The 12,597-nt window shown below is 34.9% G+C and overlaps 1 protein-coding gene across 3 annotated transcripts in view; it reads right to left on the minus strand.

The window, feature by feature from the left end:
* DIAPH3 (diaphanous related formin 3) overlaps positions 1 to 12,597 on the minus strand; it is a 484,563-nt gene that overhangs the window by 192,368 nt on the left and 279,598 nt on the right. For all 3 annotated transcript variants that reach the window (XM_070578871.1, XM_070578869.1, XM_070578872.1), the window contains one exon: positions 5,253 to 5,382. In XM_070578871.1, the coding sequence (XP_070434972.1) occupies positions 5,253 to 5,382 (130 nt within the window). The remainder of the gene's footprint in view (positions 1 to 5,252; positions 5,383 to 12,597) is intronic.

Below are 12,597 nucleotides of genomic sequence, written 5' to 3' on the forward strand. Positions count from 1 at the left end.
ACTAGCGAACATCCAACACAGCAGGTCTATGACTGTTCATCTGATCTGATAAAGTAAAACATCATTCAGTCTAGCCTACTCTACTCTACAGCCAAAAAAGTCTAAGCAAGAAAAATGTCTTAAGTTAGTATATTAGTTTGTTAGGGCTGCCGTCACAACATACCACAGACTGGGTGGCTTAAACAACAAAAATCTATTTTTTCACAGTTCTAGAGTCCAAGATTAAGGTGTCGATAGGTTTGGTTTCTTCTGAAGCCTCTCTTCTTGGCTTGCAGATGGCCACCTTCTCTGTGTGTCCTCACATGGTCTATCTTCTATGCATGCCCATCCCTGCTGTGTGTCCAAATTTCTCCTTCTTATAAGGACACTAGTCAGATTGGATTAGGGCCCACTCTATGGGCCTCAATTTAACTTAATCACCTCTTTAACGGTCCTACTCCAATACAGCCACATTCTGAGGTACAAGGACTTAGGGCTTTAGCACATGAAGGGCTTCAACATATGGAGACAGAATTTAGCCCACTGCAGAATATATTTTTGTGCTTTCTATTGACAATTCGATTAAAGCAATATCCTACATGGTTGTCTTCTCTAAATTATTTTCATTTAAAGCCTCCCACCACCAATGTGTCCTGTCAAATTATTTCATTGTATTGGCAGAAATGAACACTAATGTGTATTTTCATAAAACTCTAATATCCTACAATTTATTTGAAACACCAAATGAATTATTTATCTTGTAAAATTCTGAGGCCCTAACCTATAATCTCCATGTCATAATGGTTCCAACTAACACAATGTTAGTTAATTCTGTTGCCCAACAAATATTTTTATGTATTTACAATGTACACTTAAAATATAAAATGCAATTGAATAACTAATACCGAATATTCAACATATATATCAAACTCGCTAATAAATTTTAATTGACATTTTTGGAAGGCTATAGCATAAGGAGGTTAATGGAAGCCTTTGCAAAGGCTTTTTGCTTGTTACAGCAAATGAATTTGAAATTTCAAACACAATGCAGTTTCCAGGTGGCAGCCACCTGGAAATTAAGTGCTCTAAGTGCTCACAGTAGGTGAAGGATAGATAAACATTTAGTATTTAGCAAGGCATTTATCATAAAATGTTGGACAGTCACAAGGAATTGGAAACCAAGAAATGTATTTGAGTAGACAAATATTTGGGTCAGACCCAAGAATTACTAGCTAAAAGCAAACAAACAGTCTTAAAAGCAAAGAGGTCTGTGAAATGGAAAGAACAAAAATCAAATTTAAGATGTCAAGGAAGGCTCCTGAAAGCTAACAATTTGGAAATGAAAAAAAAGTGAAAAACATCAGAAATAAGCACTCATTAAATCCACTCTGATAATAACCTGAATATTGCCTTTCTCTGGAAACCAATTTCATCCCCAGCAGTTCAAGGGATACTCTCTAGTCAGGAACAAGTAGTTCTTCAACAGAGGACTAAGATTTTCTGGAAAATTTACAAATATATTCTGAAGGAACGAGTAGAATGTACAGAAACTCAGGTGAGGTTCCCAGTAAGCACCAGGAAAAAGCATCAAAGGGAAGGTGATAGCTGCTTTAAGTTACTTAACGAAGGAGAGAACCAGATGACATTCTAGGCCACAGCTGCCACTTCCCATAGATTTAACTTAGAATCTACCACACAGCTCTCAGTGAAGAAGGCTACAAACAGACAGGAGAAATGAGAAAAGAAAAATCACAAGAAAGTGCACAAAAAGGGATTTTCTCAAGTAAATAAAATTTAGGGAGGAAAAGTTAAGGGTGTAGAAATCAAGAGCCACATTTCATGGCATATTGTGATCTATGTATTACGATGTAGCTGGAGATGGCAAGTAAGCTGTTGGACATAAAAGAGTGGAGCTTAGATGGGGAGTCTGGGGTATAAATTTGTAAGTCATTAATATATTGATAGTATTTAAGCCCTTAGGAACTGAAGAGGTCACCTAAGAGGATGCTATAGGGAGAAAAAAAGAGAAAGGTTCAGTACTAGGCTAATAACAGTAATACCCAGAGGTTGCACAGAATAAGAGGAGAAAGTAAAGGATATTGAGAGTAACAGGGAGGACCCAGTTGGGACAGAAGCCAGATAACAGTGAGGGAGCCTGGGTTGCACTAAGATACAGAAACTATACCTTGGACCAGCAGCAAGACAAGAGTACAGTTTCCGACACAGAGTAATCACACACCACGTTCTTGTTAAATGAATGAGTGAATAAGTGAGTTACAGAACGGAGTAGCATGGCATTTCCAGAATTCAGAGTTGACTATCTAGGGAAGCATGGAACTATGTGGTAGAGCTATGATAACCCTAAATAAGACAGAGCTGAACAAAGTGATGCTGTAAACTTTGATTTTATTTTATTACACCCCAAACCCCCCCAGTTTTGGCATACTCTCTACTCATTAATAAAATACCATTCCAACTTAATAATGAAGCAGGTTATTGTGAAATAATCAATAAAACCTTCATAGATTAGAGCTCATTAATTTCAACCATTTAGATAAGAGAAAAATGTCTTCAACCCTTAGAAATCTGTAAAGGAAAGAAATACTACAATGGTATACAGGATATAATAATGACCCCAAATATTTTCACTGAAATACAACAGTAGAGCTGTAAGCCATTATCTCTTAAAGAAGCAGCAGCCTTAATGAAGTAGATTTTTGAAAATCGTCATACAGTTAAGCTCATTAGTTCCAATGAAAGTTCCCCCTGCTGATCCAGGAGTACCTAATGACCAGGATTTGTTATGTCTCAAAAACAAAGGTACTTTTTAATTCATGTGATAGCTCACTGAGGAGATTTCAAACCAGGAAACTTTTAAATGATGATATATAAGAGCCCTGAACTTCTTCAAAGCAAACAGACTTATTTCATCGAAAACATTACATTTATTCCTCTAAAATCTCATTCATTAATAGGGTAATGTAATCATAAAAAGAAATTATGCTCAACCATCACCTATACCATAAAAAAACTATCTCAGTGATGACTTTTCCACTTCAAATACGAAGTTGTCTGCTCCCTCTGAAACACATTAACGGTATCTGCTGACCCAAACACGTTTGCGTGCCTCCGCTACAACAGATGGAAACTAAACACCCCGAAGGCCCCAGAATGCCCCATGGAAACGCCAAAAAGGAAAACAAACAGAAGAGTCTAATTACCAAGTTACAACTCTGCAAGCCCTTATGGAAGCTAAATATTTTTCACAAGCAAAATACTGTAATATTTATCCAGAATTTTAAGTACAATAAAATGAGTCAAAACAGATAAACGATGTTTTTTCAAAAATTCATAGCAAAAACTGCTAGAAAATAAATTCTATAATAAAAAACACATCTGAAAGAGACGTACATTCCAATTTACTTATAAGGTTTTAGAACTAGGAGGAAAGATGGCAAATGATCATAAATGCAAACTGCTTTTACCAGAAAATGCTTGCACTGACTGAATTCTTGCTAATGACCTAGTGTTGATATAAGCTATTAACTACTCAACTATCTTTTCCCCAGAAAAAGAATTTCCTTTGTATTTCAAGGCACTTTGCACCACTTTTTCATCGACTACTCTGTTACTCATCAAGCTTAACGTTCATCAAGAAACTCATTTTCAATTCTTTTTCGTCCCATTTACTCAAATTTTACTCCAAAATTTCAGAAATTTCGTTTTAGGAAAGTCACCATCCCTGAATTAACGAACAACTCACTGAAAAGCTATTTTGACTGTCACTGAGTTATTTTTAATGTTTTGTTTCTTTGTGCCCTTTTGCTTTATCTCACGTCGTTTAATATGTTAATATTCTTTAATATGTTAATATCTTAAATTCCATTAAAACACTTGCACCTATATATGTATGGACATCACCTTCTTATACCAAGGACACTTTATGGTGGCACAAGGGCAAAGTAAGCAATTCTAATATCATTAGAACATCAGGATGTAGGAGTGAAAAGTAAAGTAAAAAGTTTATTTTTGGCCTTAAAAATTCAGAATATTTCCAACTTTTTTTTGTTTCCCAACAGGCTGTATGAGATTTACACTTCAAAGAAATATAAATCTCACGAAAAAGTCTCAAAGAACACCTCAAACAATCACGTGACTCTCTGCAGATAAAGTGCGACAGCCTCCATTTTATAGAAGAACAATTTAAAGGAGGTAGGAAATGCTAAAAGTGATTTTCTTTTTAATTTAAGAAGGAATAGTCACTACAATAGAGAAAAAAAGCATCCTTCAAGTTGACAAATTCTAATTTTAAGAAGGAATTAAACAGATTACAAAAATAGCTTGACATTACTAATGACCAGTGGTTAACACAAAAAGAATACAGGTCCATCATTTCAGAGTTGTCTTCCAAACGGTATATCCATACATTTCTATATATTCATACACATATGTATTCATTCAAACATATACAGTTTGTGTATGTATATACACACAAATATATATGTATATACAAATATATATACATATGTATATACATACACATGTCTATATTCATACAAATGCATATTCATAAATTGGTTGTTGGAGCAAGTAAAATTTTTTCCATGGAATCCATGTGAAATATGAATGAAAACAAGATTTTTCAGGTGGTCAAAAAATTGCATTTGAATCATATTATAACCAACTATTAATGATAGGTCCTATCCTTTCTATAACCCTTCATAACCTGACCGGAGCCCACAGTAGGGGCTAGAAGCAGGTTAGAAATTTGGGCACTAGGAAGGAACGAATGGAATCTATGCTGGTTTGGTCTCTACTAGGACAAAGAAAGCAGGCTCCTCCTGCAAGGTGGGCAGAGACAGATTTAGAACTCAGGCAAAAGGTGGTCATTGATTACAGGTGCTTGGCTCAGATACATAACTGTCCCCGAGTGCTTGTGAATGACACTGAATCAAGGGAGCATCACACTGACCTCAGTGGAGGAGGCTTAGCAGCAGAGATGGTGGGGCTGGCAGGTATTCACAAGCTTTAAACTGCAAAACCATGCATATTTGAATACAGGGCCTCACCTAACCAAACAAATTAAACTCATAGCTCCAATAATGACAACTCACAAAATAAATGTCCTACAACTTTCTAATTTTAAAGTGACATTCAGTATGAAAACTCTGTGACAAAGTGGCAAGTATGTTAAAATAAAAGACATTACTTTCTGTCTTTCAGTATTAACTGAAGACTCAGAGCAGTGAAATGTTTTCTATAAAAACACAAACCTTTACTAGCTTTGTCTAAATGTTCCATATCATCCACAAAATTCAGGATATCAGGGTACTTTTCTTCACATACTTCCACCAGAAAATGAAGTAGTGTTGTTTTCTGATCTGCTGATTTCGTATCCTTTAGCTAAATAGGACGAGAGGGAGAAAAAACACAAAGGGTCAAAAATATTTTGATAATCTGTCTACCTGAATAATGTTAATGCTGTATTTTGTAGGTAAGACATAAATGAGTTATAAATTTAGTTAATTCTATTTTTGAAATGCAAATATTTAAATACTTTAAAAGCTACTCTTTATGTATGGCTATTTGGCCAAAGTCATTATTTAATTCAATTGAGTATGCAATGTTTTATAGCAAGAAATACATGGTGAAATGCCTAGGAAAATAGAATAACCTAAAAGTCTATTTAATAGTGGTACTTAAAACCACCCTGGGCATCCAGTCATTTTTTCATTTGGCACATATTTTACAACACCTACTAGATACCGTAGGAATTATAGAGACAATAATTTGTTAAGATGCTGTTAGGTGAAAAAAACCAGAAAAGAAAATATGGACTACGTTCCCTAGTGTGACAAACAGTATGGTAAAAATAATCATAAAGTACATCTAGGAGGACATGACATCTGAACTGAACACTGGAAGACAGAAGTTGTATGGGGTTAGGAAAGGGAAGGAGAAAATTCAAAGGTGCAATGTCATAGGCAGATGGAGCAGCATTTGAAAAAGGCCATATATGAGGAAGAAAATAGCACACTTGAGGAGAATGAGTGATTCCAAAATGAAAGTGTGTGTTGGGGAGGGCAAGTCGGGAGGGTAGAAAGATAGAAATCTGGGAAGTTAAGACCAGACCGGAAAATAAAAGGAAAGGTACACTATGCATTTGGAATAGGATTCTGATCCCTATGAATTGGGAATTTTTAAATCAGATGAGAGACCATCAGATGTACATTTTAGAAAGCTCCCTCTAGCACAGTGTGGATAAAAGATTACAGTAAGGGTAAAAACAGGAGCAGGAAGAATAATTTTAAAGCTGTAGCAATAGTCCAGGCAGGGAGAGAAGACAGCCTGAGCTAAGGTAAAGCCTTGGGAACAGAAATAATGAGACAGACTGGGCATGGAAACCCAGGTGATGGCTTTGAGACCGGACAGAAAGGATGAGAAACAGATTTGAGTGGGGTGGGCAAAGAAGATGATTGTTTCAGTTTTGGACAAGTTGAGTTTGAAGCTGTTAAGTAACATCCAAGAGGAAATGTCTGGGCAGAATATAGATTTACATAGGTGTAGAATAGTGCTTCTCAAGTTTTTTTTTCATTATTGCCAGCTAAGGAGCTTTTTAGGCACCTTTCTCCTAATCACTTGGATCTATGAAATTTCAAAACCATAGATATACTGTATATCTGTTTATGCATTGTATGTATATCTGTGCTTTACATTTAAGAACAGTAAGATGAGATATTTTTGCTCCCCAAGAACTAATCTTCCATTCCTGGGGGGTGATAAACTGTTGAGAATCTTTTGCGGGTTAGAACTTAGAGGAGTAAAATGGCCTAGGAGCACTGGTTTGTGATCTCTTAGCTCCCAAAGCTAAAAAGTTAATCAAATAAACCCAAACATGTATTTAGAGTGAACGAAAGGACAGGACTTGAAGAGAAGATCAGCACAGATGAATCCTAGTCTGAAATGCCCAAGAAATGCAATCAGAAGGGAGAAGTGGTTAAGCCAAAATCTAACAATGAATAGTGGGGTTTTGTGCAGTGATTGGGGGTAAGGGGTGTTGGGTGGGAACACAGGGCAAATACGTAATCTGATAGCATTCCCCACAAGTGAGTAATCACCCAGAGCACAAATACGTATGAAGGAGGGAAAAAAAATCAATCTTTTCACACCAGGATTTAATTTAGAGCTCGAAATTCTTGGCATACCTAACTGTCACAGCCCTATTGACTTGCTTCCTTTCCAACAATTTCCCACTCTAAAATAGGTGTGTGTGTATGTATATATATCTCCATATGTAATATTTTTCAAATTCTACATCACTAAATATTATATCACTATCGGAAAAATACCAAGTAACAGTTAATATACAATAGTGGAAGAATGGGAGGGACTCTGTGCCATTACAAATATTAACAGATGCTACTTATTAATGCAAAAACTATCATATCCCTGGAAACACACAGCTACCCTCCTAGGCAGCCTGACTTTCACATGATTACTCACATAACAGGCTCAAATCCTCCAATGACCTATTCAACACACAAACCAAAAGAATGGTTCCTGGCACTTTAAAAACTGACTGATATCAACACTTAGTCCATTATTTGATGCCTTTTTAAAGGAACATAGATCACAACATCCAGCTGAGTGTTTTGAAAGCACACACTTCAAAAATGACTCGATTACCAGCTAGATTCAGTGCCACTAACATGTGTGGAAGATCTAGTCATGCTAAAACATGCCCTTAACTAGTTATATAGCTTTGGGCAAGTTCCTGGACCTTGGTTTTCATACAGGCAAAATAAAAACATCGACTAGACAGAAAGGGAACTCTAAATTCAATTTCTACTCCAAACATATTAAGTATATATTATAGTGGGCTTAGTGTTAGTAGACATAGCAAGATCTAATTAAAAAAATACTAGAATAAAAATGAAGAAACCTAGTTATCATCTCCGTTTAGAAGTTATTTTTGTGTGCTTGGGTCAGTTAGAATCTTTCTATGACTTTCAGTTTTCACATACACTGAGAATGTTAATCCGATTTATTAAATTTACCTTCTGACTATATAATTTCATTCATGCTATCATTTTAAATGGATAAAGCCAGAGTAAAAGTAGCAAGCTTTCACTAATATAATACTTTTCTGTTGTATAATCAAGAATTAGCATAAAAGCTGTCTTCTGGGCTTTTGTTTTTTTTCCTAAAGATTGGCACCTGTGATAACAACCGTTGCCAATCTTTTTTTTTTTTTTTTCTGCTTTATCTTCCCAAACCCCGCCCCCGTACATAGTTGTATATCTTAGTTGCAGGTCCTTCTAGTTGTGGGATGTGGGACGCCACCTCAACGTGGCCTGACGAGCGGTGCCAGTCCGCGCCCAGGATCCGAACCCTGGGCCCGCGCAGCGGAGCACGCGAACTTAACCACTCAGCCACAGAGCCGGCCCCTGGGCTTTTTTTTTAAAGCATCCTAGCAATGAAGCTCTTTTATATTCCCCCCGTTTTACAGCAATGACCACCTGGAGAATATTATCCCTACTGTGGACTCTCAGCTCCTCGCTGTCACCAGTTCATACACGTCCTTACCCTGCTCCTTTCATGTGACACTAGATACACAGCCTGTGTGGAATGCTGATTACGACAAGCACCATCTACCTCTATAATTTGTCAAGGCTGGAAAGAGCTTTGCAGTACTATTTGTGATATAGCTAAACAACCAGCAACTGCTAGGATTAATATATCAAGAAATCTCTATGATCCAACAACAACCAACTGGATCAATCTTGATCTTTATTCATGAGCAATAAGAATTAGAATTCAGAATTAGAATTCTGGAAATACTGTAGTTTATAGCATCTACCAATTTAATAAATGTTAAGTATGAGATTCAATATTCAGAGACAATCATAAAACTAAACACTAACTTATAAAGGAGGGTACTATCCTGGCTACATTATTGAAAACATCAACTGATTGGCAAGTAGTATATTGGTAATAGTCTCATATGAAAAAGTACACTCACTGAATAGCAACTAGAATTCTCTCATCCTTCCAAAATCTGTATTTAACAATTATGACACACATAGAATCAAATTTCAAAAAAAAATCAATTTTAAATTAAACCTAATAAATAAGAAGTTCAGATAAGAACCACAGATAGCAACCATTTATTGATAATGCCTGGTGTCTTATTTACAAACTACCAGGCAGCTCTAGATTCCAGGGAGGAGATTCTTCATTCAGGCCCTAATATTCTCAGGAAAAATTGCACAATGCCGCCAAAGTATTCTTCCTGCCTCCGTTACTCTACTCCCTCCCTCCTCACCTCAAATTACTTCAAAAAAGGAAGGTTTCCAAAAGTATGAAAGCACAATGAAATGTATTTATCAAATTCTTTACCTACTTGCTCAATATTCTTTTCACTTTTATGATAAACGTTAACAACTAAAAGGGCACATTCTATTTCTACTAATTTCTCATATCAAGCATAATCAGTGATTGAAATAGAACAAATAAAGTTTGGAAGATAGCACTAATTCTGTCAAAGAGAAAGAACAACTTGAACACTCTTTATACAACTAACGCTTGGAAAGAAAATGAAGCTAAGATATTTACTGTAAAAATTCATTTAGGTTTAAAAAATATTCTTTAAATTTTAACAGACATTGTTTGACAGGATTCCTTTTGTATTATTGTCAAGAGATTTATCATACTGATGAGTAATCACCACTGTTAAGTAGAATTTCTCACTTATATATTGTTTCTTTAAGGTACATTTAATGTGGCGTAGATGTCAAACAAACAATAAGATGGATGGAGTTTCTTCAACCACTCTGTTCATTCTAGACAAAATAATGTTAAAAGCAGATCCTGTAATAAATCATGGCCAAGTTGTCAGTCTTGAGTAAAACTCCTTTGTAGCCACAATGCAAGTTTTTGGAATATTTTTCAGGTATTCAGCACAAATTTGGATGACATTTAATGAATATTCCATTGCTTTAGCCACAGCCATGAAAATTCCTAAAATGTAATTTAGTATCTTCTTGGTGATCTCCAGAATTCAAAGAACTGAGACTTCTTACTCTTTGAATAATGAAACATATTTTAAGAATATTGACAAAATACTAACTTTGCTATGTTCCCCCATTACTTTGTTCCTACAATCTAAGTATGTATCAAAATAGCACTGACTTTTTAGATGTTCTAGACATTGATGAACACCAGAAAAAAGATGAAATTATGAGCATCTTCAATGGCCCCAAGAACATTCTAGAAGACTCTCACTTGAGAATAGTATTAATCTTGAGGATGACAGTAGCAGCTCTTACTTAATCTGGCACTTACTGTAAGACAGAGACTAACCAAAAACTATGTTTAGTCCTTAAAACATGCTACATCCCTATGAGGAAGGAACTAGTGTTATATCCATTATTTAAAGAGGAGAAGAGAGAGATTTGAGAGATCACATACCATACCCCAGAGATCACATAGCTATTATCTGGTAGAGTCAAGATTTGAATTCTTGTCTGTGTGAATCCAAGCTCTTAACCACTAAAAAACATAGTTCCTCCACAAAAATCCTTATCTAGGGTAGTTTATTATTATGGACAAAAGAAACAAAATCCTCAAAAACACAGTGGATACAAAATGGTAGTTAAGAAAAGCATTAATACAAATTAAAATACTGAAGACCTATAACCCACTAATTTTACCCTGGATATTCCTCCTAAAACAGACACCTTCTACCTTGAGGTCATTTCTAGTTCTGACAGTATGACATTCTTTTTATTGTTTCGTTTATAAAATTAATAAAATTCCACCTGAATCCTATCAAACATCAAGTCTTTGCATTTTTGCTAATAGATTAGTGCTAACAAAATAATATATGAATATGGTTGGAAAGAAAAGATATCTGTAAAGTTTAACCTTTAACAGACTTAAGTATATTTACTAACATCATATTCTATCCTAAATCCTTTGCAGAATAAAGTAATTTGTATATGTATGAAATGGCGTCTCTAAATAAGTTAAAGGTATCCACATGAAAATGGATGTGTGAATACAAACTGCCAAAGATTATATCATATTTGCTGAGATAAGAAGCTCAAAAAGTCAATGTACAGTACAGATTCACTAGAAAAACCACCGCAACTATAGAATGGATAATGTTTTCTGATATGTATTTACATTTAGAAAAATAATCACTGTGCTGATTAAATTTTTCAAAAGACTGCATCCCTCCAAAATTAATGGAAGCAAAAATCTTAATATACATAAAACAAGATACTTAGCATCATCTGTCACTACTATATCCATTAATGTCATAGTAAAACTTTTATAATAATTTTAAGGATAGGTAGAGATCAATTGATACTAGGTAAAAATAGATAAACTTAAGGTATTCATAGATAAAGATTTATAATTATTACTTAATTTTCATTTTAAAATGATAATGAGTTGAAACATTATATAAAAAATGCTTTAAATAACGTGGACTTCTACAATTAACATAAGCTAACTTCTACTATATCTGCAGACACATTTTCTCTGAATTATATTTTTAACATATTTCTCTTAGATTTCAGTAAGAAACTTCAATATGGAAAGCATTTTTGCATTTTAGTAGAATTTTAGCTATTATCTATCATATTGTTCAATGTTCTGTTATATTTACACTGCCCCCTTATTCGACAAGAGATTTAAAATAGCTCAATGTCCTTTAGTTAATATAAATGGATGAAACACATTAATTTTAAATTAAATGCTTACCTTTTAATTTTTTTAATTAGCAAACTTTATATTTTAGAGCAGTTTCAGCTTTACAGAAAAATTCAGCAGAAAATAGGGTTCCCATATACTCTCCCCTTCACACCCACGCAAATTGCCCTATTAGTAACATTTTGCGTTAGTATGGTAGATTTGTTACAACTGATATATAAGATTACTGGGTTATTACTGTAGGGTTTGGTTTTTGTTCTACAGTTGCATGGGTTTTGACAAATGCATAATGTCATGCTTCTACCATTACAGTGTCACGCATAAGAGTTTCACCACACTAAGAAATTCCAGGTGCTCTACCTAATTCATCTCTTCCTTCTTCCCACCCCCTACAACCCCCAGCAACCACTGATCTTTCTACAGTCGCTATAATTTTGTCTTTTCCAGAATGTCATATAGTTGGAATTAGAGTACATAGCCTTTTCAGATTGGCTTCTTTAGCTTAGCAATATGCACTCAAGTTTCCTCGATGACTTTTCTTGTCTTGAGAGATCATTTCTTTTTATTTCTGAATAATCTATTGCAGGGATTATCAGTTGTTTATACATTCATCTATCAAAGGATATCTCAGTTGGTTCCAAATTTTGACAAATATGAATAAAGCTGCTACAAACATTTGTATGCAGCTTTTCAACTCCTTTGGGTATACAGAAGTGTAATTACCAAATCCCATGTTAAATCTCTGTTTAGTTTTGTAACTGCCAGTCTTCCAAAGTGGCCATACCATTTTGCACTCTCAGCAGCAGCAAATGAGAGTTCCTGTTGTACCACATCCTCACTAGCATTTGGTGATGTCAGTGTTTTGGATTTTAGCCATTCTAAATAGATTTGTTTTATTGT

Source organism: Equus przewalskii, chromosome 16 (assembly GCF_037783145.1).
Source record: "Equus przewalskii isolate Varuska chromosome 16, EquPr2, whole genome shotgun sequence".
NCBI classification, from domain to species: domain Eukaryota; kingdom Metazoa; phylum Chordata; class Mammalia; order Perissodactyla; family Equidae; genus Equus; species Equus przewalskii.